At 42.9% G+C, this 27705-nt stretch overlaps 1 protein-coding gene across 2 annotated transcripts in view; it reads left to right on the top strand.

The window, feature by feature from the left end:
• LOC144073925 (tyrosine-protein kinase JAK2-like) overlaps window positions 1-27705 on the top strand; it is a 53010-nt gene that overhangs the window by 4003 nt on the left and 21302 nt on the right. For both annotated transcript variants that reach the window (XM_077599869.1, XM_077599870.1), the window contains exons 2-9: window positions 10313-10561; window positions 15059-15182; window positions 15254-15371; window positions 17453-17598; window positions 17761-18052; window positions 18118-18237; window positions 19782-19939; window positions 20008-20119. In XM_077599869.1, coding sequence (XP_077455995.1) covers window positions 10330-10561; window positions 15059-15182; window positions 15254-15371; window positions 17453-17598; window positions 17761-18052; window positions 18118-18237; window positions 19782-19939; window positions 20008-20119 — 1302 coding nt within the window. In that variant the 5' untranslated portion in view covers window positions 10313-10329. The remainder of the gene's footprint in view (window positions 1-10312; window positions 10562-15058; window positions 15183-15253; window positions 15372-17452; window positions 17599-17760; window positions 18053-18117; window positions 18238-19781; window positions 19940-20007; window positions 20120-27705) is intronic.

A 27705-nucleotide genomic window follows, 5' to 3' on the forward strand; every position in this document is an offset into this window, starting at 1 on the left:
ACGAATGCATCAAGAGTTGTTTGGGACTTGCCGCTTCCCCGTGTCTGATTACCGAGTGTATTCCAGATCTTTTTTTTAATTTTTCGAACCAGCCATGACTCGCTTTAAAGGGTTCTGTAGGTGTTGAATGCTCTCCTTTCGTTGTTATCAAATCCATGTAAATTCCGCTGGCTTTTTCACATATGGTTGACTCGGTCACGCTATCTCCTGCTAACTGTTTTTCTTTTATCCACAATAAAAGAAGGCTCTCCATCTCGTTGTGAATGTCACTGCGCTGGTGGGAAATTATAGTTAGTCCTTTGGAAGGCCTCTTCTCCTTAATTGCGTCCTTCTGCTAAAGGATGGTGGATATGGTTGACGGATTCCTCTCGTATTGCCGAGCAAGCTCGGTAACACGTACCCCACTCTCATATTTTTCAATTATTTTGCGCTTCATGTCGATTGTCAACGGTCGCCTTTTCTTTGCAAAACTCTGCCGATCCATTGTTGTTTACCTTGTATGTAAATGTAGACCAATGTGGGGGAAAAAACGGGTGGGGAAATGCAAAGTCTGCCCAGTGCTTGTAGATATATTTTATACACGAAAGAGATGCAAAAAAGACAGTCCCATGGCCACCTGGCATGGTCGCATCTCGAAATTTTGATCGTATCTCGGGCGAATTATTCGATCGAAATTTTCGTCGTACCACGAGCTGATCGTAGGTCGAGGTACCACTGTACAGTTGTGGCGTGACCGGACGATTCGCCGAAAGACGTTTCGCCGATGGACGTTTCGCCGATGGATGTTTGGCCGACGGACAGTTCTCCGAACGAACGTTTCGCCGAAACGCTCGCCCTGCCCCCGGATCGTATGTGTACATGTTTTTCAACCTCGGCCCGCGGGCCATATACACCCCGTTACAGTTGACATTCATTTAGGAATAACAAGGGCTTGTATTGCCCCCCGCTGGACATATTTCTAAATACAAGTACGTACTACACTACAATGTGCTGCCAATTTTTTATTTTATTCTTGCGTTTAAAGTAGTAGCCATTTGGAGATCACGCAGAACAGTTCGTGACAGAAGAAATAGAGAAAATAAAGTAGTAGTAACAGTAAGTACTACTGTAATGAAATTGTAAATCCAGAAATCCTACTCCAGAAAATTTACACCAGCATAGAAAACGTTGAGATTAATCTTTGAATTAAGGTTCTCAGCAAATCATTTTGAATATATATTTCCTAAAATAATGGGAAATTATTTAAAATTAAACTAGAAGTAAAAGTATATTCCATGGCATTTTCAGGTATTGTTCTCTAGAATTTCACATAAGTCTTCTAGTGTTGTTTTTTCTCAGTGTCAGACATCAATCCCCAGCTTTGATAAATTACAGTGCGTGTCCAAATGGCTACTACTTTAAACGCAAGGATAAAATAATAAATAAAAAAAATTGGCAGCACATTGTAGTGTAGTACGTACTTGTATTTAGAAATATGTCCAGCTGGGGGCAGTACATGCCCTTGTTATTCCTAAATGAATGTTATCTGTAACGGGCAGTATATGGCCTTCTCAGACAGACCAGTTGTGATCTGAGCGGCCCAGTGGGGGCAGGGGGACTGAGCTGTATGCCTCCTTTGTGTTGGCATACAGCAGGTCCAGAGTTTTGTGTTCCCTGGTATGGCACTTCACATACTGAGTGAAGGTGGGGAGAGTAGAAGCCAAGGAAGCATGGTTAAAATCACCGGAGATATGAAGGAGAGACTGGGGATGTGACGTCTGCATCCGCGACACAGTAGCGTGAAGACGCTCGCGAGCGACTGCCGCATCGGCGGAAGGAGGTATATACGCAGTTATCGCAATAACGTGCGAGAACTCCCGGGCAATGTAAAACGGCCTGATGCTAACAGCTATGCCCGGGGCTATACCATCTGCTATTAATAAAAACAGCTATTCCCCCACCTTTCTTCCTACCGCTCTCCTCAGCTTTTCTGTCCGCCCTAACCAGCTGAAAACCATCCAAGGAGACGAGAGAGTCCGGTGTTAGTTCATTCAGCCAGGACTCCCTTAAGCACATAATACAGCATTCCCGATAATCTTGTTGTAGTTTGGTAAAGAATGTATTTCCAAATCATGGTGGAAAATAGGTATTTGTTCAATACCAAAAGTTCATCTCAGTAACTTACCGTATTTTCACGACTATAAGGCGTGCATAAAAGTCAAAAATTTTCTCCAAAATAGACAGGGCGCCTTATAATGCAGAGCGCCCTGTGTGAGCGCCGGGCGCCGCCGAGCGGGAGCGCTCGCAGCGGCGATCGTGGCCGAGCGCCGAGAGAGCTCCGGGGCCTGACTGAGCACTACCTGCGAAGACCCTCTTTATATATATAGAGAGGAGGCGGACGTTGGTGGGGGCAAGGCTTGGGAGGGGGAGGGGGAGGGGGGGGGGGGGGGAGAAGACTTTTAAGCCACGCCCCTACAAGGTTCCTATATATACTGCTAGTGTGGGCACAGTGATGCATGTGCTCCATTGCAAACTAAAGAATGAATACTTCCACAAAGAGGCACGCTTACGAAGCACAGTTCAAGCTTCTAACCATCGATCATGCAGTGGATCATGGTAACAGAGCAGCGGCGAGGAAATTCAACATCAACGAATCCATGGTTCGTAAATGGAGAAAGCAGGAGAAGGAGCTTCGCCAGGTCAACAAGAGGAAGCTGAGTTTCCGTGGGAACAAGGCTATGTGGCCCGACTTGGAAGAGCATCTTGAGCGCTTGATTCTCGATCTAAGAGTAGCTGGGAGAAACGTCTCCACAGTCACCATTCGACTGAAGGCAAAAGCGCTCGCGGAAGAATTGAAAATTGAACATTTCGAAGGAGGACCGTCGTGGTGCTTTCGTTTTATGAAACGGCACCATCTGGCGATCAGAGTGAGGACAACCGTGGCGCAGCAACTTCCGGCGGACTACATTGACAAGCTAACTGTTTTCCGCACCTACTGCTCCAAGCTGATTGCCGACAAACTTATACAGCCAAACCACATAACCAACATGGACGAGGTGCCGCTGACTTTCGACATCCCGATGAACCACACTGTCGAGAGGAAGGGGACCAGCACGGTGGCGATACGAACAACGGGGCACGAGAAGTCGGCTTTTACTGTCGTTCTCGCTTGCCATGCTAATGGGCAGAAGCTACCACCAATGGTGATCTTCAAACGAAAGACTCTGCCTAAAGAAAAGTTTCCAGCCGGCCTCATCGTGAAGGTGAATCCAAAGGGCTGGATGGATGAGGAGAAAATGAGAGACTGGCTACGTGACGTGTATGTCAAGCGACCAGATGGATTTTTTCGCGGCTCGCCGTCTGTTTTGATTTGCGACTCCATGTGTGCTTATCTCACAGCAACGGTTAAAAACCAGATCATGAAAATGAACTCAGAGCTTGCCGTCATTCCCGGAGGCTTGACCAAAGAATTACAGCCGCTGGACATCGGCATGAACCGGGCTTTCAAATCAAAGTTACGAGCAGCGTGGGAGCAGTGGATGATCGCTGGCGAACACAGCTTCACGAAAAGTGGCAGGCAGCGCCGGGCTTCTTACGCTACGATTTGTCAATGGATCGTTGCCGCCTGGGCGAACGTGTCTGCTTGCACGGTTGTTCGAGCTTTTGCCAAAGCCGGCATAATTTCTAAGGAGCCACATGGAATTGACGGTGACACAGAAGATGAGGAGTTTGAGGGATTTGAAGGTGATGATGACTTGAGTAAATTGGAAAATGTCCAAATAAAGCCCTACCGAACTCAGTTTTGCTTCCGTTGCCTTTTTAAAGCGTGTTTTTAGCGTGTGGGTGTAGCGCGCAAGAACTATATTTCCCAGCAGTCACTGCGCACCGGAACCCGGAAATAAGCTGCTTCCGGTAGCCAGCGCTATTGCATTTCGATGTTCATCCATATATAATATATACGCGTGTAATAAAACGGTGCGTGCTTTGTGTGTCTAATATACAGAAATAGCACTCGTTACTGACACTGCGGCGTAAAATATGATGCGCCGAATAGTCGTGAAAATACGGTATGTACCGTATTTTCATGACTATATGGCGCACTGCATTTAAAGGCGCAGTGTCAGTAATGAGTGCTATTTCTGTATTTGACACACAAGACGCACCGCATTTAAAGGCGCACCGCTCCGCATTACACTGGTCTACCGCACCACATTATACGGGTCTACAGTAGAGGCTGGGGTTACGTTATGCATCCACTAGATGGTGCTGCGCTAAAGGGAATGACAACAAAACAGTCAGATAGGTCAGCCAAACTTTATTAATAGATTACAAATCAGCTTTCTGACAACTCCATTCACTCCCAACATGAATAAACAACAGTTTTTTTCTTTTTTTCTCTGAGGTTAAAGTATTAGTATTTTTGTGACAGCAATAGCATAATAACTCATGTTGAACAGGTGGGCATCCAACACGCACATCTCCGTCTCACCAAAGTCGTCATTAATCGAGTCAGTAATTACTGCCTTCCTGAAAACTCGGACCACAGTTGAGACTTCCACTGGGAATGACGACGAACATAGAATTAATGTGCTAGATCGAGCTCAACCGAAATGCAACGCCGTTTTATATATCTTAGCATTCACCGCGCACCGGAAATAGAGTCTGGGGCTGCTTGCCGTAGTTGTTGTGGCTCAATATTTTTCCATGTACAGTGGTACCTCGTCATACGACCGCTCGTCATACAAAATGCTCGTCTTACGGGGGAAATTTCGATCGAATAATTCGCCCGTTATGCGGTCAAAATTTTGTGATGCGACCAAGCCAGTTCTTTTTTGCATATCTTTCGTGTATAACAATATTTACGAGCACGGAACTAATTAATTCAGACGAGTTTCTCATACGACCAGGAAACGCACAACGCGCATGCAAAAAGAGGGCTTTCTGGGTAATGAAGTATACTCCTGGACACATTACCCGTAGGCAATGGCAACCTTTCTCAGAATAAAACTTCATTACCCACAATCACTACGTGGGAAGCTCAGCTATGTCATTTCCTGTTATTCTTTCTTAGGAAAGGTCCCGCGATCGTTCCTTAAAGACTATTTCTCGTTGGCAAGTGGTCGTGCGTTATCCTATTGTGAGCACATTTGTGTGCATCATTTTGGGAATATTTTGAAGGCAATACAACAGCAAACAGAACATCGATAGCGAACGTGAGGGCGGAGGCGTGGCAAACCGCCAACCCGAAAAACGAAGGTAACAAAAGATTACAACAAAATGAGAATTCAGTTTTGTGTAAAGTTACATTAAACGTATGTTTGAGTGTCTGTATATATTAATCCAAGTTAATTTAAATTTGTTTGTTCCGTTTACGAGTGCGTTGTCGTGGAAAAAAAAAGGAACACATGATTAAACACATTTTATTACTATTAAACCACTAGTTATGTGTTACTTTGTTAATAGATGGCGAATTAGAAGAAATAAAAAAAAAATCCAATCCAATATCCTGTTATTGGTGTTTTTTCAGAGGGCTGGAACGAATTAATTTTTTTTCCATTCATTTCAATGGAAAACGTCCGCTCGAGTTACGAGAATCTCGTCATACGAGCTCAGTTCCGGAACGGATTAAGCTCGTATCTCGAGGTACCACTGTATATATATATAGTTCGCAGTCTAGCTTTGAATGCTCTGTTGACGCCAATCTAGCGGCTGGAGTTATTTTGTCAATCCACCCGGAATGACGGCGAACATATAAATAATGTGCTAGATACGCCGTATTATATATCTCAGCATTCACCGCGCACCGGAAATAGAGTCGGGGGTTGTAAGCCGTAGTTGCGAGAGCTGTTGCGGCTCAATATTGACCCATATATAATATATTTATATATATAGTTTGCAGTCTAGCTCTGAATGCTCTGTTGATGCCAACATCTAGCGGCAGGAGTTCTTTTGTACATCCACCCTATCAAATGATGGCCGCTTTCAATTGGTTGACAAAAGAACTATATATCCCAGCAGTCACTGCGCACTACTTTTTCTACGGGGAAAATAGAGTTGGGGGCTGCTTGCCGTAGTTGCGAGAGCTGTTGCGGCTCAATATTGATCCATATATAATTTATATACACACACACACATATATATATATATATATATATATATATATATATATATATATAATTATATAATTATATAATTATATATATATATATATATATAATTATATATAGTTAGTAGTCTAGCTTTGAATGCTGTTTACGCCAATCTAGCGGCTGGAGTTCTTTTGTCAATCCAGCCGGAATGACGGCGAGCACCAAATTAGTGTGCTCGCCGTCATACTGGTTTTATTGACAAAAGAACTACATATCCCAGCATGAATCGCGCACGGGGGGAAAATGAAGTCGCAGGCTGCTTACCGTAGTTGCGAGACCTGTAGAGGATGGTGTACCCTATCGACTGATTGATTTTATTTTATTGTGATAACAATTTTAGTATTGGTCCATATATCAGGCGCACTGGATTATAAGGCACCCTGTCTATTTTGAAGAAAATTTAAGACTTTTAAGTGCGCCTTATAGTCGTGAAAATACGGTACCCTTTATTGGCAATAACGGAGGCCAAACGTTTTCTGTAACTCTTCACAAGCTTTTCACACACTGTTGGTGGTATTTTGGCCCATTCCTCCATGCAGATCTCCTCTAGAGCAGTGATGTTTTGGGGCTGTCGTTGGGCAACACGGACTTTCAACTCCCTCCACAGATTTCTATGGTATCGAGATCTAGAGACTGGCTAGGCCACTCCAGGAACTTGAAATGCTTCTTACGAAGCCACTCCTTTGTTGCCCTGGCCCTGTGTGTGGGATCATTGTCATGCTGAAAGACCCGGCAACGTCTCATCTTCAATGTCCCCATAATAGTAGATGGAATGCTGGGTCTGAAGCGTTGCTTTCTTTCCTGACATTTTCATCCAGCTCTGCATCCTCTTCTCTTCCTCTTTATTAAAGGTAAGTATTAAAAAACAACAAAACGTAAAAACATAAGATTAAAAAAAAAGCTGAAAAAACACAGAATACGAGTGAGAACTTAGGGAGCAACTGCCACTGGCTGCCGCTTGAACAGCGCCATTTTAAAAAAAATCCCATTATTAAGTGATAATAAACTGTATAAATGCTACGCGGCACATACCGTATTTTCACACCCATAGGGCGCACTTAAAAGTCTAAAATTTTCTCTAAAATGGTCGATGCGCCCAATCGGTTGGTGCGTTTTGTCTGTGCACTAAACTCAATTTTTGTATGGCCCTGACCGCTTGCGTGACTGTTTTTTCTTGCCGGCACGCTACTTATTGCGATCAACAATCAGCGGACGTTCACCCTAAAAATAGCCTCCCCGTGCATTCCAAGCATTACGGTAAATCCGTTCAAAACATCCCAGGGGAGTGGCAAGGCATTTGACTTCCGTGTGCTTGCAGCGCTTTTAACTCTCAAAAACACTCTCAATACTTAAAGAAACAGCATATCAGAGCTATACAGAGGAAATGCCTGGCGTGAATGACAACACAATGCGGGTGTGAACGCTTGGAAAATGGACTGAAGCCATGGATCGAACACAATTTAACAGCTTTGCTAACGGATTGCTAACAGATGGCCAACATTGTAGTTCGGGTAGGCAGCGTCGCACGAGTTACATGACGATTTGGAATGAATTGTCGATGCCGATATAACAGCGAGGAGAATCAAAGGCTTGGGAGTGGTGCATGTCGCGAGTTACAATGGATTGTGGATGACTGGGCTTAAGTGTCGGCCAAAGCTGCATTGATGTTCCCGGAATACAAAACTCTGACTGACAGTGGAGCCTAGCATGTTAAAAGTTGAACTCTTTATATCAGGGTGTACCTTTTACCTTGGTTTTGCTCGCTCGTGTTGTCTTTAAAAAGAACACTAGTGCCAAGCCCAACATACGCTAGCGGCTAGCATAACATACGCTAGCCTAGTGTCATATTAGTGCCTTATCGGACGAGGTGTCCAATGTATTGACAAAAAACTGAAAATATACCCGCAAATAACTGCGCCCTATCACACGGTGCGTTTTATAGGTGTGAAAATACGGTATTTACTATAATAGGGCGCACTTAAAAGTCTATTCTTTAGATTTCACTGTATCTGACAGCTTGACAGGCTGGGTACATTGCTTGCTGACCCGAAAGATTTTCGGTGCACAAGGAACATGATGATGGGGAGTTGTGACCGCTGTTTCTTATTTTTGTACAAATATGCTTTTGTACAGGACATAACGCTGTCAAGACGATTGCCATATTCGATGGCTATGACCATGTTGTTATCAATCTCTGGGACACTTTCAAACTGCAACCCATCTTGAAGATTTCTTGCCGATTTCGCAAAGTACTAAGACCACGTTCCTCATCTTTTTTGCCGTCATTTTTTTGGGAGAAATTAAACTTCCACTTCACTCCTCCTCGCTGTCCAGCTGTGTTACCCACCCAGAAAGCTCTATTTTCGGATAAGGGCGATTGTGTCTGCCGTAACAACCCCCGGAGCTTGCATTTTGTAACATTTCTGGAAAATCACACAATCAGCTGCGCTACCTCGAGAATCCCGGCCGTCCTGTCCGCTCAGAGAGCTCTATTTTCGGGCAACGGCAACTGCTGTAAGGTCGCCCATCATTTTTCTTCTTTGGAGCAGAGTTGAGTGAGAGTATCCTTTCTTCAGCCATTTTTTAAAATAAATTGAATTGAATGCTGATCTGAGTCAGGGACGTGTCTTCCGCTGGCGACTTTCAGTGTGATTTTTGACATTTTTATGAACATTTTTGATACTTAATATTTAAAAAAACATGATGTACTTTAGCCGCGATGTGGTGAAGGATGTTTGCATTTTCTTGATCTTTTCCGAGAATGCTTGAAAAGTCGCTCTCATACCACGTTTTCGATGAAACTAGTATTGTGATCCTTCTTCACTTCGTGGCTTCAACAACTTTCGCGGCTTCACTATATTGTGCATTTTTTTTCAGAAATATAAAAAACAAAAGTTCATAATGTCAAAATCCACACTGAAACTCGCAACCCAAAGGCATGAAAAATGGCGGAATAATAATAATAATAATCGGACATAGGCCCTGTCGTCATTATGAACAACACAAAAAAGCCTACTTGTCATCACACGCAGAAACTGCGTGTGACGAAATTGGTGGTGCTTCTCCATAAGCTGCGTTTACTCGGCAAAAGACCTAAATAAGTGCAAGTGACGGACTTGTAATTTGGCATTCTGCTGTTATGGATACAGGTCGCTTACCTCTCGCTTACCTCTCACTGTCTTTCACTTACCTTACTTCAGTCAGCTAGTAGGAGGCAGATCACCACCCAAACATCTTTTCATATTACCGCAGAAGGGACTGTGTGGTTATGTTACCGCAAGTTTAGATTTCTGATGGATGTGGGGAAAAAACTGTCCTTAACCCTATTTGTCCGTGCTTTGTGGGACCTATAGCGTCTGCCAGAGGGCAGCAGCTGGAACAGATTGTGACCAGGGTGGTAAGGGTCCCCTATGATGTTCTTGGCTCTGCTGAGGTAACGAGGGCTGGCAATGTCTTCCAGTGAGGGCAGAGAGCAGCCGACAATCCTCTGGGCAGTGTTAATCACTTTCTGCATGGCCTTTTTGTCTGCCGCCGTGCTTCCAGCGTACCACACTGTGATGCCGTACGCCAGGATGCTCTCTACAGTGGTTCTATAGAAGGTTATCAGAAGCTTGGTGCCCAAGTTGTTCTTCCTAAGTACCCTGAGGAAATGGAGTCGTTTCTGAGCCTTCTTCACCACTGCCGTGATGTTTGTAGACCATGAGAGCTTGTCCGTGACGTGGACCCCCAGGAATTTAAAGGACTGGACCCTGTCTACACATACTCCATTTATGAGGAGTGGGGCCAGATCTGTGCCGTGTTTGCGAAAGTCCAGGATTATTTCTTTAGTTTTCGTGGTGTTCAGTGTGAGATTGTTGACCGAGCACCACGAAGACAATTTGTTGACCTCATGCTGAAATGGCTGGCTCTAAGCGCCGAAGAAGCAGCGATACACCATAGAAGACAAATGGGCACGCCGAAAACCATAAATAGCTACGAAACACGCCACCTTGCCTTTTCTTTTTTCCAGCAGGTTGCGTTTCGCATAGCGTACGTTATACCTCGTGGAGACAGAATGCTTCGAGTCAATTCAACTCCGGCACCCTTGCAACCCTCGTGTTTATTAGCGCTTCAGGAGATGAAAAATGGTTTAGATATCTATTAATGACATCAAATAAATTAATATGTAACCATATTTTTTTTAGATGTTGGCAGATTTTTGATGGCTTCCCAGAAAGGCATGGATGCCTTCCTACACACGTGCCCTGAAGCAGTGCAGAACCACAACGGGAATGCCCATCGGGAGAGTCCAGACACGAACCTATCCGAAACCACCGTTCTGAGGCTTAATTTCTATCATGGCAAGCAGGGAGAGTCCGGGTGCAAATTCTTGTGCTACACAGCTGGCGATTACATCGCTGAGGAACTGTGCATCAATGCCGCCAAAGCATGCAGTAAGAAACCTTTTTTGGAACTTTTCAGAATTTGAAAGTTCGTCAACTCAGTAAACACTAATATCTATATCTCTATTCTATATATTATAGTATATTATATATTATATTATATATTATATATTATATTATATATTATATTATATATTATATTATATATTATATTATATATTATATTATATATTATATTGTATATTATATTGTATATTATATTATATATTATATTATATAAATTGATCTTTGTCTGTGTGTGTATATGTTCTTTCCCTATGGACTCTGAAACGGCTGAACCGATTTTCATGAAAATTCACACAGCTATACTTTAGGGTACGTTTTGTGTCAAAGCACCCCTGAAAAGTATTGAAAATTGATGATCGAAAAAATCGAGTGTTCAAAAATTCGATTCACACCAAATTCGACACACGTTTTTAAACTCCCGTCATAAGTGTTAATTCGGAGTTTCAAGAACATGGGTCTCTTAACAGCAAATATATTCCCCAAAAATAAAAAATACCAAACCCATTATTTATTGCTACCATTTCCCTGTCCCACCCACACCCAGCAAAGCTACTGAGGAACCCACAGCTCGGAGATCAGCGGACGCCGCTTCCACTTCCGCTTCCAGAGCAGCTGAGATCATTGCGGTGAGAACCTGCTGGAGGACTGCAGACGCTGCTTCTAAGTCGCTGGCGAGAGCCACCCAACCCACAGAAATGGCCGTTTGCGATCGGCCAGAGCTGCTGAGACCTTTGTACAAAGGGCTCAAAGACAAACCCGAGACGCTGAATCAACTGCCGCTGCGAGGGCTTCCCAGACACCAGCAGCACGCAGACAACGCGTCCTGGCTGTAAGCCGACGCGCTTCCGTTGTGCGCAGCAACGTATGCCCAACTACTGCCTTTTGGTCTCTTCAGGCATTCAACTATGAACCAGGCTATGACTACCTCTCTCGGCCAGACCTCCGTATTGGTTCTATGGATTGTGTGTGCCAATATTGCCAGGCTAAAAGGTGGACAGCAGAGCCCGGCAACATCTGCTGTTCCTATGGGAAGGTCTGGTTGCCCCCCCCGCCCCTCCAGGAACCACCCCAACCTCTGCGTGACATGCTTATGGGATTAACTGAAGACTCAAAATACCAAAAGTCCATCCGCCGTTTCAACTGCAACTTCCAGATGACTTCTTTTGGAGCAAACATAGTGCGGGTGCAAGGTTGGATGCCTAGCCTCAAGATTCAGGGACAAGTCTACCATTTAATAGGCCTGCTTTTTCCTGAGGAAAATACTGCGCTGTCTTTCTTGCAGCTGTACTTCGTCAGTGACTACCTCCAACAGGCCAGACAGCAGTTAGGTATCACAAACGATGACCCTGACGCATCTGATCCGAGACACATGGACATAGTCCAACGGCTTCAGGAGATGCTGTACACCACAAACCATTACATTCGCACATTCAAAGCCGCCATCGAGAACGCTCCATCGCCCGACTTTTCCATTGTCATTCACGCTGACAAACGTCCTGCTGGGCAGCACGAACAGCGTTTTAACGCGCCCACCCTCAACGAGGTGTCTGTTGTCATTCAAGGACAAACGTCACATTATCATTCAAGCAAGGGGTGGAAGCCTTCACCGTGACCGGATGATTCGCCGAAAGACGTTGCCGAAAGACGTTTCGCCGACGGACGTTTCGCCGACGGACGTTTGACAGACAGACAGGTCGCCGAATGGACGTTTCGCCGAACGTTCATTCGGCCGAACGTTCATTCGGCCGAATGGCCATTCGGCCGAATGAACGTTTGGGCGAACGGAGGTTTCGCCGAAACGGGATTCGCGCGCTCGCCCCCGGATCGTGTGTGTACAAGTTTTTCAACCTCGGCCCGCGGGCCATATATGGCCCGTTAGGATTTTTAATCCGGCCAGCCGCCGGTGTTGTCCAAATTATAGTAAAAATCAATGATTCATTTCCCTTTGCCGCTCATCACTCTCAATTTATTAGTCTACCGTCAATGGCAGCCCGGGAATAAGCACTCTTGGGCGGGCATGGCAGCCCGGGAATAAGCACTCTTGGGCGGGCATGGCAGCCCGGGAATAAGCACTCTTGGGCGGACATGGCAGTCCGGGAATAAGCACTCTTGGGCGGGCAGATGTAGCAGAACCGAGCCGTAAAATGACAGTAATCGGCTCAAATCCATCCTAAAACAGTATTGAATGATTAAATACAAATACTGGAGCTCTTTGGACACTAGAACCGAGCCCAGGGAAGTGAATTCCTCGGTAAAATGCCGCGATGATGTCGCGATGGAGGCAAAAAAACGTCCATTTACGTCCATTCGCCAAACGGCTCAAAATGCTCTCAAATTCGGTCAAATCCAGCCGAAAACAGCGTTTAATGATTCAATACAAATACTGGAGCTCTTTGGACACTGCGACATCTGCCCGCCCAAGAGTGCTTATTCCCGGGCTGCCATGCCCGCCCAAGAGTGCTTATTCCCGGGTTGCCATGCCCGCCGAAGAGTGCTTATTCCCGGGCTGCCATGCCCGCCCAAGAGTGCTTATTCCCGGGCTGCCATGCCTGCCCAAGAGTGCTTATTCCCGGGCTGCCATGCCCGCCCAAGAGTGCTTATTCCCGGGCTGCCATTGACGGTAGACTAATAAATTGAGTGATGAGCGGCAAAGGGAAATGAATAATTGATTTTTACTATAATTTGGACAACGCCGCCGGCGAGCCGGATTAAAAATCCTAACGGGCCGTATATGGCCCGCGGGCCGAGGTTGAAAAACTTGTACACACGATCCGGGGGCGGGGCGAGCGCACGAATGCCGGCGAAACCTCAGTTCGGCGAAACGTCCATTCGGCGACCTGTCCGTCTGTCAAACTTCCGTCGGCGAAACGTCTTTCGGTGAATCATCCGAGTACCAGCCTTCACAGAATAAATGAATCTCACCCAGCGTACGACCCCTTCCAATATCCACTTCTCTTCCCTTACGACGAAGATGGCTACCACATTAAATCCCTTGCCATACGACCACGCGCCGTGCGACAGCGGACCCCAAAACTGTTTCCTGCAGGGCTAACTACACCTACCGACTCATGGTTAGAGATCGTGAGTTCAACACCATCCTATGTGGCAAGCAACTGCTGCAGCAGTTCATAGTTGACATGGCCGCCAAAATGGAGACGGAAAGGCTGCTCTTCATCAGGCTAAACCAAAAGAAATTACGGTCAGTGATAGGTTCACCCTGGGCTGTGGACAACACTGTCAGAAGTCAAAACAATTGTAAGTCCTCTGGATCTTCCCAAGGGAGTGTTGTGAACCACTTTCAGAAGTCAATGTTTCTCAAAACAATTTAAAGTCCTACGGATCCCAAGGGAGCTCGGTGTGAGCAATCGTTTTGAGAAGTCCAGCTGCAAAGGGGAGTGACCTTCAAGTTGTTCCGGTTAACCTAGCAGCGAGCATTACTCTGGCAAGAGATGTATTAAAAATACTTTTTTAATGTCAATAACTCAGAATAAAGCAAAGCGTTCTTCATTGCAAGCATATATATATATATATATATATATATATATATATATATATATATATATATATACATATATATATATTGATTAATATTCCTAAATAAAGCAAAGCGTTCTTCATTGCAAGCAAATATATAATAATGATTACCCTAACAGTCAGCCTCATACATCCACTTACATGACGTTTTGCGAAACAAAACTAACCCAGCTCACTATTCTCCCATCCACGTACCCTGGAGGGCCGCGTTAAATGAACGCGCGTACGCAAGACGCTATGACATATGTCCGTTACTACGGCCAACCGGACCTCTTCATTATGTTCACCTGCAATCAAAAATGGCCAGAAATACAGAACTGCTTCCGAGCCTGGAGCCCCACGAGCAATCTGACGTTATTGCTCGCGTTTTCTGGCTGAAACTCCAAACTAATGGACGTCGTGGTCAAGGCTCACTGTTTTGGTCCTGTCAGGTGTTACATGTACACCGTTGAGTGGCAAAAAAGAGGACTCCCACATTCCTATGCCCTCATCTGGCTCTACGACCGAATTCCTGCAAACAACATTGACAAGATTATCTCAGCAGAGATTCCTGATCCCATTTCGGATCCCATGCTTCACAATATTATTACAACCGCGATGGTACATGGTCCCTGTGGGCCTGGGTCCAGAAACCAGTCGTGTTGAGAAAATGACTCGACCACGACAATTTAAAAAAAAATACCGGATCCAGGAAGTGTATTTACGTTTTAGGTCATGTTGAATTACTTTTGATGTTTCGTAACTCAGATTTTTTTTTGAATCTTGGAACAAAGGATTTCCCATTAGTTCTTTTCTTTACCTAGGGTTTTCTCAACCTGAATATTTTGTATGTAGAAACATTCGTAAGTAGAGGTACCACTGTATTCATCCCCTTGAACTGGGACATCCTTTGATGAAATTGGAGGATGGAGGCACTACATGTCCATGTAATGTGTTTTGTGTCTGCAGGCATATCACCTCTTTTCTGCAGCCTCTTTGGCCTCTTCAGAGAGCGAGACTGCCTATGGTTCCCACCCAATCACATTTTTCATCTGGATGAATCTGCCTCAGAAGATTTGTATTTTCGAATAAGGTAGTGTGTTCCAATAGAGTTGGGAGTTCCAAACAAATCCAGTTACCTTGCATGTCGTGAATTCATTGCAGGTTTTACTACCCTGGCTGGTACAGCGGTGTGGCGTGCCGGGCTTATCGATACGGCGTGACTAAAGGATCCGAAAGTCCTGTTTTGGATGATTATGTCATGTCGTACCTCTTTCATCAGGTAAGGTCATAATTAGGGGGGTGACAATATATTGAAACTGTTAAATGTCACCATACTTTGGATCGCAAAAGGTTATATATATGCTCCGCTGAGAATCGATATATCGAATGTTGTGGATAAGGTAGACCAGACATGGCCGCGATAATTGAAAAATCGATAAGTAGGATCACCCCTATTCTTACTGCAATACTAAATTTTTTCGCACCTATACAAAAAATATAAGTACACTAGTACAATTATCAAGTAGTGCATTTATTAAATATTTCAGTGATAAGCATATGAAAAGACTCGTGTTAATATCTAAATATAATCTATACATAAAAAAATTGTAAATACTTTAAATACTGTACTATAAATATTTTACTTAATACTGTACTGTTTTTGTGGTCTAGAGAACTTTCCCTTAATTCTGCACTGACTAACGCAAAAAATCACGGAAAAAATGCAATGCTCCGCACAGTGCTCGTAGAGATCTTTGTACAAGGGAGATGCGGCGAGAAAGAAAGTGCACTGAAATCATAAACAGCCTCTCACATCTGCTCGTATCTCAACGTTAGATTATAGTTAATAGTTATTACTGTACAGTAATACCTTGACACACGAGGAATTTCAGATATGGGTAAAATTCCAAGCAAATATTTACATTGAGATACAAGAAACATTTTGAGATACGAGACAAATTTTGAGATACAGACGCTCCCCTACTTACGAACGAGTTAGGTTCCGAGCGATTGTTCATAAGTTGAATTTGTTTGTAAGTTGATTCAGTGCTATATTTTTTATTATAATTTGTTTAAGGCCTATATAAGTATATTGAAGGTTTATATAAGTGCATTTGTATGTTTAAGGCTTGTATAAGTAACACACATTGGTTTGTACTGAAAAAAACATTTAATAAAATGGAGAAAATATGTACAGTACTGTATAGAGAGAGAGAGAGAGAGAGAGATTTATGTATTAGAAACTGGCCGAAAGAAGCGATCTAACGACGATTGCACAGTTTTCTTCTTTTTTTCATCATAAATGATGCGGTAGCACTGTATGGCATCATTCAATTGATTTGCAAACTTTGTGCAACGTTCAATATTTGGGTCCTGCTGCTCGATCTTTCTGTTTATAAATGGTACTGACGGTCGAACGATTCAAGTTGTTATATGTGCAACGCTCGCCACTCTCACGCGCATCAAGCTTCGTTATTATTGCCACTCGTTTCAAATGAAATGGCTTGTCTCTTCCTTGCAACAACCTCAATAGAAGCCTTTCACTTTTTACCAACCATATTCAATAATGGATGCACGAGATATTTAATGATACAAATGAAAAAGGTTCTTTGCGCACTGGAGATACGTCACGGACTTCCGCATTGCAACGAAGAAGGTAGATGCTGGGTGAGCTGAGCCCTCACAGCGCCAGGCGTATTAGCGGCGGAAAGAAGCACTCCTCGGAAAAAAATAAAAAATTGGACTTACGAACATTTTTCGACTTAAACGCAATTTGCAGACATGTTCGTATGTACCGTTGTTGGCAAGTTGAATGTTCGTAAGTAGGGGAGCGTCTGTACGAGACAGCCAGGTGGCCAGGCCACGAAAGGCTCTTTATGATTTCAGCGCACTGTCTTTCTTGGCGCATCTCCCTCATGCAAAGATCTCTATGAGCACTGGGCGGAGCGTTGCATTTTTTCCATGTTTTTTTTGTTAGTCAGTGCAGAATTAAGGGAAACAATGGATCCAAAGCAAGCCGGTGCAATGAAGGGTAGTGCGAAGAAAAGGCGTATGATGACAATCGATATAAAGCACGAAATAATCGAAAAACATTAGTGTACGCGTAACTCAGCTGGCTCGCCAATACGGATGGAGAAGCGGGAAGTTTGCCGAAAGCCGCGGTGGAATACATTAACCTCTTTGCCTTGGTTATTGCACAAGAAGGTTTAAATTTAGTGTAATGTAAGATTAAAACTGTTTTAGGTGTGTGTATAGCAATCTAAGTTCATTTAAGTTAAAAAGTAAAAAACTCAACAAAAATATCACTGCATAACTAATGAACTACCATCCGATTTCGATATATTGTTGAATCGCCCTCAGTGGAGGAATGATTTTATCACTGGTGCGGTCAAGATTTCCAACTCCCACGAGAACCAGGAGGAGTGCCTAGGCTTGGCGGTGCTGGACATGACGCGCACCGCCAAGGAGAAGCAAATGTCATCGCTGGAGATCTACCACACTATAAGGTATCTTAATTTAAAACATCTTCAGATCAATGTTGCCCCAACCAGAATGGATGCCAGTTTGCTGCCATATCAGATGTTTAATTCAAAACCAGCCCATAGTACATTTGGGTCACTTTTTGTTGAATTTGTGGGGGTCTCTGTTCTGTGCTTTTGTCCACACAGCTACAAGTCGTTTTTACCGAAGGACATGCGCGCACACATCCAGGATTGCAGCTTCCTGACGCGCAAGCGCATCCGTTTCCGTTTCAAACGTTTTGTGAAGCAGTTCAGCCAGTACCGCACCACCGCACGCGATCTCAAGCTCAAGTACCTGATCACCATGGAGTCGCTGGAGCAGGCCTTCTACACCGAGACTTTTCGGGTTCGCGAGGCGGCTGGTGGTCCTCTGGTCCTGCTGGTGGCGGCCGACACCGGCATCCAGTGGTGCCGGGACAATCTAAAACTTTCGCAACAGGTGCGTCTACCATTGTAGTCATTTATTCCTGCAGAAGTCTTCTTGACTCCTATGTTATTGTGTAGGAGCTGCAGACGCTATGCGACTTTCCGGAAGTTGTTGACATCAGCATAAAACATGCCAGTAAAGAAGCCGCCTCGGGCAGCCATCTGGTCGTTATCAACAAGCAGGATGGCAAGAACCTGGTAATTTGCTCTCACCATTAAAAGGGAGTTTTATTTTGAAGTGTTGTGAAAACAAACAAAACAATCAATTAGACGAAGCAATCTGAGCGTAGTCCTCCAGATTTTTTTAAAATCCAGGGTTCGTTCGTGTCCTGGAAATCCTACAAAATGGATTGGATTTTACGGTAGTTTTATCATGGTTTCAAATTTTTTTGCATACAGTCCTTGAAAATGCTTGGTGTTCGGCACACAATATTTCTCAGCACCCTATCTAAAAATATAAAGGAAAATAAATTTGCTTCATCACTGCTACAGCTCATGTTGAAGTTGCTTTCCCTTGATGTTGCACGTCATATGTCACCTAGAAGAGTACAGTGCAGCATTGTAGCAAGGCTGTGGGATTCAGAGACTTTGTGGCATATCGGTGCAAATTGGGACGAACGCGCCAATGCACCTGCACTAATTCATCATTTGGTGCAAATGTGACACAAATGAGTTTGCCAAATGACAGACTTGGAGCAGTGTTGTTCCATGTATACGGGAGTGCAGCGTTCTTGTGCCCAGAAGTCGAGTGAGAGCGTCGGTGCTCGTAAGTGAATGCCGGAGTGGACATTGTATTCCCCCAATGGTGTCCTTAAGGGACCTATGAGAAGGTATTTCCGCAGAAGAAACGTTATTATGGTGAGTTTCCCGCCTGCGTTTCTCGACAGAGGACGGCATCAGCTGTGGGTAATTGTAGTCTGCTTTGTCAATACAGGGGTTGTGAATGAAGGTGTAAAGTTATATTTTCGCAGTGAAACTTGCGCGCAGTTTCCCTACTTCATCACCTCTGCTTTTGGGCGCGCTCATTTTCCCACAAATTGCTCACTGTCATCAGGAACGCAACTGCTCAAATCAGGGATTTTCAGAATTGGCATTTTTCAAATGAAATTTCTTGAACTTCATATGACATTTTGGAAGACTTCATAGCATCATATTTTATTTCTGCCTAATTATATACAAAAGATAACAACAACAAAAATCATTCGGACAATGTTTATAAGGTACTTGAAACCCTCAAATGTTATCAATACTTTTACGGGGTCGAGCGGTGCTGAATAAAAAGTGGAAGAATGTTTCAAATTCGCATTTTGACTTGTTCTTGACGGCAACTCCAAAGTTAGAAGTTATTTTTATTTTATTTTTTAACGGTGCTGGAGCCTATCCCTAGTGACTTTGGGCACCAGGCAGGGGACAGCATGAATTGGTGGGCAGCCAATTGCAGGGCACAAAAAGACGGACAACCATTCACACTCAGTCATACATAGGGGCAATTTAGAGTGTTCAGCCATTTACCCTGTGTGGTTTTGGAATGTGGGAGGAAACCGGAGTACCTGAAGAAAACCCATGCAGGCCCAGGGAGAACCTGCAAACTCCACACAGTGAGGACCCAACTGAGATCAAACCCTCAACCAGTGAATCGTCCATTCATAATGTATTGGACATCAAAAACCATCAGTAACAACGAATTAGACTTTTTTTACATAAATTACAATTTTCCAAATTTATTGTTTTCATCTTTGCAGGAGTTAGAATTCACTGGTCTTTCTGAAGCGCTGTCCTTTGTGTCCCTCATCGATGGCCATTACCGGCTGACTGCAGACGCGCATCACTACCTTTGCAAAGACGTGGCGCCCCCTAGGCTGGTGGAGGCCATTGCTTGCCGTTGCCATGGCCCAGTCTCGTAAGTGACGGTGAATGAACCCTTTTATATGGAGACACAGCTTTTTTGATTTGTGACTCTTTTGACAGGATGGAGTTTGCCATTAATCGACTTCAGCAATGTCCTAACAAGCGTGGCTTGTATATTTTAAGGTGCAGCCCCAAGGATTTCGACAAGTACTTTCTGACATTCCCTGTTGAGGTATGCGCACGTGCAAGCACACACACACACACAAACGAAATGCTTCAAATATCAAAATTGACAGTGTAGTTTTAAGACCTAAATGCATTCTGGAGCCAAAACAGCAGCCATTGCACTGGCAAAAGTTCTCTAGGCTTTGAGAACTGAGAAAATCTTACCTCTTTAGAAATATAAGTCATTTCTGACTATACAGACGCTCCCCTACTTACGAACATACGACTTATGAACAACGGTACATACGAACATGTCTGCAAATTGCGTTTATGTCGAAAAATGTTCGTAAGTTCGATTTTGTATTTTTTTCCGAGTAGTGCTTCTTTCCGCCGCTAATACCGACGCCTGGCGCTGTGAGGGCTCAGCTCACCCAGCATCTACCTTCTTCTTCGTTGCAATGCGGAAGTGCGTGAACGTATCTCCAGTGTGCAAAGAACCTTTTTCATTTGTATCATTAAATATCTCATGCATCCATTATTGAATATGGTTGGTAAAAAGAGAAAGGCTTCTATTGAGGGATAACGAAGCTTGATGCGCGTGAGAGTGGTGAGCGTTGCATACAACTTGAATCGTTCGACCGTCAGTACCATTTATAAACAGAAAGATCGAGCAGCAGGACCCAAATATTGAATGTTGCACAAAGTTTGCAAATCGATTGAATGATGCCATACAGTGCTACCGCATCATTTATGATGAAAAAAAAGAAGACAACTGTGCAATCGTCGTTCGATCGCTTCTTTCGGCCAGTTTCTAATACATAAATCTCTCTCTCTCTCTATACAGTACTGTACATATTCTCTCCTTTTTATTAAATGTTTTTTTCAGTACAAACCAATGCGTGTTACTTATACAAGCCTTAAACATACAAATGCACTTATATAAACCTTCAATATACTTATATAGGCCTTAAACATAAATTATAATACAAAATATAGCACTGAATCAACTTACAAACAAATTCAACTTATGAACAATCGCTCGGAACCTAACTCGTTCGTAAGTAGGGGAGCGTCTGTATAATACTGTAATACTAAAAGATGTAATTTGTTATTTCCCTTATGTTATAAGATTTCCCTCAGAAAATTTGCAAAACCTAGCCTAGTGATAAAGAAGCCATGTTTTTAGAAATGAAAATACAAGTAATGGGGTTTGGCAAGGATTTCACATTTTCATGTTATGAGATGAACTGTAAGGATCGCGTTGTCACACACTCTAATGAATTCAATAGTTGTACAGTAGTACTTTTACTTATGAAATTAATTGGTTCCAGATGTGGTTTCGTAACTTGTATCTTACGTAAGTATAGACAGACATATTTTACATTGAATTAGAATAATTAGTTCCACAATCTTTAATAGTACCCTCTAAACCAGGTCAGGGCAATTATTTTTTCCCGTGGGCCAAATCAGAAGCTGAATATATTGCGTACGATCGAGCTGAAAGTTTGAAATCTACTCCATTTCAACTTTAAAAGAAGTAAATTAACTTCTTTACAGAAGCTGGTTAGAATATATTCAGATATATTTAGATAATGCGAGGCTGCGGTTGTTTTACAAATAACTGTTAAGTCGCATTTATGAAAATAGAGTCGGGGGCTGCTTGCTGTAGTTCCGAGAGCTTTTGCGGCTCAATATTGATCCATATATAATATTATATATATATATAATTATACTTTAATATGATTCTAAAACTACAAGGACGGCATCTATTAACGGTATATCACTGGTGTTTATCTTGCAAGGAGAATCCACCCTGACTTCGTCCTGCGTCACAGATGATTCTCCTGAGCGGCATTTTCTCCTGCCCATTTAAGGCCTCAAATCAAAACAATTACAAGGTTATCGATTCGATCCAATTGCGTAAGCAAAAAACAACTGCAACAATAATCGCACATCAGGTATTCATTAATAACAATTAAGGTCGGAACTCAAAAACAACTCCATTGGAAATTAAACAAACAAGCCTCCATTCGGCAAAACGGTTCCATATCAAGCGAACCGAGCGTCACAATTTAAAACAATATGCGAGTAATCCCGGAGGTTGATTGATAGCCATCCGCTGAATCAACAACAATTTAAGCAGCCTTCACAGATCTTCATTGCAAACTTGTATCTGGGGAAAGGGTCGAGGCGTATCTTCCAGTAATCAGTCCTCGGAGCGAGGACTCGGTGAAATGTTAAGTCTCTAGCTGGAGCCAGCTGCCCTGACCTTGGAGTAAGCGTTTGTCTTCGTTGGAAGGACATATTAATTTATACATATAATGATTAATACGCACATATAAAATGGCATCCAGAATAACCCCAACATTCCCCGTTTTTATTATATGTTTGCTATTAATTCATTTTATGGCAAATACAAATACACTTGGGAAGTCTGTTGTCTCGATCTTTACCAGAATTCACCTTACTTGCATATCTGGCCTGAAAAAGGAAGAACAAAATCATTCTCGTTCAACTCATTTTCATAATTTGCATAATCCTGGACATCAATGTTATCACCAGTAGGCTGTCTAATGAGCAGATACAATCCTTGTAATTCGGAATTTGTTAGAGCTACTGTATCAACCCTAAGCCGGTCTAGCAAAAAGCATAAGCAGGGAATAAGACAACACCCACACATTGTCAAATTATTAGCCCAAAACAGCTATTGATATCACCTCGGTGAAGGCCAATTGTTTACATTTGCCGAAGGCCTTATCCCACCAGTCTGCCACAAGGTGGACAGTTCCACTCCAGAGTGCCTCTTCGTTTCCGGTTGGTTTCAGGGTCAGGCCTTCAACGGCTCAGGTGAGGGACCCATTGGGGGATGTGTTGTTGAGTACAACATTTTCAAACATTGCATACGCCCCCCTGCTCCATCAAGAGCACATCAACTGTCAGAAGCATACCAGCCGCTTTGCGGCCCTGGGACAGTCATGAGACTGGTGGCTGCCAGCTGTTCCTTCATTGCGAATCCAATTTCTTTTTTTGGACATTGTAATGGATGTTATTCACCCTATTCATATTTTTATTTGGCGTAACCCAAAGAAAAATAGACTCCTGCTGCAATTTGGAAAACCAACCCATAAGTCGGATCGCCATCCCTCGATGAGGCTCAACGTTGTCGAGAGAGGCCACACCGAAATTCCGAGCCGCCAATTGTATCTCCTCCACTCTAACACAGATACTGGTAAAAACAATGAAACCAAAGCACATAGTCCTGTTTCCTTTTGACAGGAGTTATATAATTTAGTTGCCCCACTTCCCCACCATAAGCCAAAACGTGGAATCAGTGAGGCCGTTTGTCTTGGACAATAGGCACACCATGTCTCATCTACCACACCCAGATTCGGACCATGCCCTGTAAGGTTCAAACAGGTAAAGTTAACACAGTGGAAAAATTTACTTGTCATTCACCGCTTTCGTAACAGGATAGACACATATTTTTTGCTTTTCTGTACAAGTAGGACACGTTTTTCTTTTGTAAAAACACTTTCCCCAAAGAATGGTGATTGAGGGAGTTGTTATATCCGATCGTATTTTCCCTTGTCTGATCGTTTGTTTTAATCCTTTGTAAGAAGGTTTAGTCTCAATTGAAACGCTTTCACCTTTTGCATTTTGAGACGCTAGAACCAATATAAAAGAGTTCCCTATAGTTTATGGTATTGCTCGCTGAGCAATAATCTTTCCAATCAATACGCTGAGCAATAATCTTTCCAATCAATATTGGAGTGGTTCCCGCATTTTATTAAGTCAGAAAGCTTATCTTACCCGTCTCCTCAACGTTTCAACTGAGACCACCCTCTTACAGTGCAAAACGTATCTCCATATAGTGCTAGTGCTTCTTCTTTACACTGCAGGTTGAGCACCACCGTTGGTCCAGTCCGTTTCCTGTTGAGAAGCACAGTCTCCTTCTGCTAATCCAAATTCAATGCGTTTTCTTAAAGATTTCCCTTTTTATGCAGTCAGCCAGATTAGCCTTATCATCCAATTCCAATCGTGCAGTGAATAATGGCGTTTTGTAGGGTCTACTAAATAGGATTTCCAGATGTTGTTGTCCTGTTGAACTCGTTATCTAGGCAGTGATTTCATAACGAGATATGGAACCTTCTGTCCATCCAGCCAATTATTTTGTTGACACAATTTGGGTGCCATTATCACTATAAATCAATGGTTCTTTGGAATTTCAAATTGTCCACTGATATGCAGAGCATAGGTTAAGCACGCTCTGCAACCAACTTAACCCTATAAGTTGTGTAGTGGCACCGTACCCAGCCACTATCCCCCCTGTCGAGACATAGGACTTCCCATGACTCAAGCTAGGTAAGCTGAGGTCCCAATTTGTTTTGTTTTTTATTTTTTCCTCAGCGTTCCTAAATTTCCCATTGCAGAGCAGATTATTTGTTTCTCCACATTAAGTTTCAAATGTGGAGTACTGCTGCTGCATTCTCGTCAAAAATGTCATTCGGCGAAATTCTTTTTCTTTCTTTTTGTTTTTATTTTTGTACCAATCTGTCGCGCCATCCCCAAAAGGCTTAGTGGCGATTTCAGAAATCATTTCAAAATTTCCAAATTCTTTTCCACCTTGATATTTTATTGATAGATTATATCTCGGTGGCCAGCCATCAAAAACACAAAAAGACAGACCATCATCCACGCTCACACTCATAATCAGGGGAATTTAGTGTTCAACCTGTCAGGCATCCATAATTTTGTTTTGTGGGAGTAAAACTGGAGTACCTGGAGAAAACCCACAAATTCTCGAGGACACCAGGAATACTCCACCCTCTGGAAGGTCTGGTTCCACCCCGCTTTCATTAGTAGATATTAGAACCGTAAGGTTGATGCGCTATCACTAGTCTTTTAATTTGGGTCGTATACCCATACATCAGTGGCCCGTAAATTTTCATCACAGGTTTAAACCACCATCCCCAGTGGGGCTTCTTGGTAGCCCACCCCCATTTGCTGCCCTATCAGCAATAATCATTCCAGAAGGAACTAGGTAATTAATGTATTAGATTCGCGTGCCACACATCCACAAATAGAAATTTGTTTTGGAAGTTCAATTGCCGCCGTTCATCGCCCCAGTCAGTCAGCATGAGGACTGCCACGCGAGTAGCTGTGATTACCTATCTGTTTGCCAATAATGCAATAACGGAAAAGTTGTGACACATTGAAACACACACCCCCACTCAAGTATTTTAACCGTTTGTATAAAAAAATACCTCCATGTTTTGCATTAAGTTATACCCTCTTTAATGCTACCAGTTTAGCTGTTTGTACGCAGAATTGAGGTGGCAATAGTTTCACCTCTAAAGTTTGTTTTAGTAGTCGTCAATGTAGCTCACATTCAGTTCAAATTTTGCCCATTCCATTTTATTCCTAGACAACCCATCTACTTAAAGCATTACCCAAAGGTTGATATTTTATAATTTGGAGATGCTATTTTTTGAACATAGACATAATGTAATCACTTTTTTCATACCATGAAAGGCCCCACCAGATTTTGGGCATCCATTGCCAAATAGAGCCTATTTCTAAATTTCCCCCGAATCAGTTTTAGATATGGGATTCTCATTCCCCAAATACCCCAGAATTCATGCGCCAACGCATTTTGTCAAAACCCAAAGCGACAAACATAATCAGTTTCTTTAGCCAGATTTTGGAACTTGGAGAATTGTTCCTTTCCTCCTTATCTAAGCTGGTTCTTGCCAATCGTTATCACTGTAACATTTAAGTGCATTAACCCCATAATTGCAATGCTGTAAGTTTTAAGCTAAAGTTCTCTTAATTTGTATGCCCTCAAAGCAATAGAAAGCAACGTCATTTGGTTGTATCAATTGATCAATGCTTATCCAATCCCTAATATCCCAATAGTCATCAATATGACCCACGCCAAAGCATATTTCACCCGCTCAGGACAAACAGGGAATGTCTTTTGTGCACTCTAAAAACACTCCATGTTTCTTCAGTCCTAGGAAAACTATGCCTATCATAAACCAATTATTTTATCTAAACCAGTCAGATACCATTTACCTAATAATGTGGACAAATACCATGAATTTTCTCATGCCATTTCTGCATTGTTAATTTCATGTCTGATATCATTAACAACCAAATAACTCTCAATACCTAAGATATAATTCGCAAATCACCTCATACGATGTTTACTTATGATAAGAGCTATTTCCTATAGCTCTCTGTTGCCACAATAAAAATCTACAATAATTAAATTAGAGAAATCAACCTTTTACCAGGCATTTCCTAATTACAATTTTCAATGTTTAATAAAGGACCCACAAATTTTCACCAATATGCCATAATATTGAAAATTTTCCCATCCTTTTTTTAAATCAGCCAATCTCCTATATTAAAGTATTTTGAACAATCCAACCATTCAAAAACAGTATTATTATTCTTTTATCCTCCAAAAGCTAATTTTCTTTCATTAAGAGCCCTTTGAAATCCACAAATTGCTCAAAAATGGCTATTTTGCTCTTCCCAAATCCAAAGCTTTTACCAAATCAATCTTTACCAAAACAGATTTTCTATCACCTTAAAATATATTTCTGTTTAAAACCCGAAAAATGAATGCAAAAGTAATCGCATAACCCTGCATTCCTTGCAGACCATGTTTCATCATATATATATATATATATATATATATATATATATATATATATATATATATATATATATATATATATATATATATATATATATATATATATACAGTGGTACCTCGAGATACGAGCTTAATCCGTTCCGGGACTGAGCTCGTATGACAAGTTACTCGTAACTCGAGGTAAAGTTTCCCATTGAAATGAATGGGAAACAATTTAATTCGTTCCAACTCTCTGAAAAAAACACCAGAAACAGGATATTGGATTGAAAAAAAATGTTTTATTTCTTATAATTCGCCATATATTGACAAAGTAATAAATAACGAGTGGTTTAATAGAAATAAAAGTGTTTAATCTAACTAAAATTGGCCGGATTTCGCCGAGGGGAGAGGGGCTTCGTTTTTTTTTTCCCTCCACACAACGCACTCGTAAACAGAACAAACACTCCACCCTCACGTTCGCTATCGATGGGCTGTTTGCTGTCGTACTATTCCCTTCAAAATATTCCGAAAATGATGCACACAAATGTCCTCACAATCGGAGAACGCACGACCACTTGCCAACGAGCAGCAAGCAGTCTTATCAGCGATCGCCCCGCTGCTCATCTTCTTCTTCTTCTTCTTCTTCTTTTTCACCTCAGGCGCCTGAGGATTACCCTCAGCAGCGCTAGGGCTGCCACTGGAACACGGATAAGTTCATCCAGGGAGTTGCCCAAGCCGCGATGGTAGCGTTCGGTCATTAAGGCCGGACAGCGGAGCCATAAGTGTTCAGACGACTCTGTTTCCTCGTCGCACAGGCGGCAGCGATCCGAGTCGGATTTCTCATGGGAGCTACAGGGGCGCTGGCTAGCGGCTCCTTTTAGCTTGTAGCATCTGTGTTCGCGTCCCATCGAACGGCGCCTATGATAGAGTTGCTGCCGGGGATACTTTTGCGAGCACGAGTATACTTCATTACCCAGAAAGCCCTCTTTTCACCGCGCATGCGCGTTGTG

Source organism: Stigmatopora argus, chromosome 5 (genome assembly GCF_051989625.1).
Source record: "Stigmatopora argus isolate UIUO_Sarg chromosome 5, RoL_Sarg_1.0, whole genome shotgun sequence".
In the NCBI taxonomy this organism is placed as follows: Eukaryota; Metazoa; Chordata; class Actinopteri; order Syngnathiformes; family Syngnathidae; genus Stigmatopora; species Stigmatopora argus.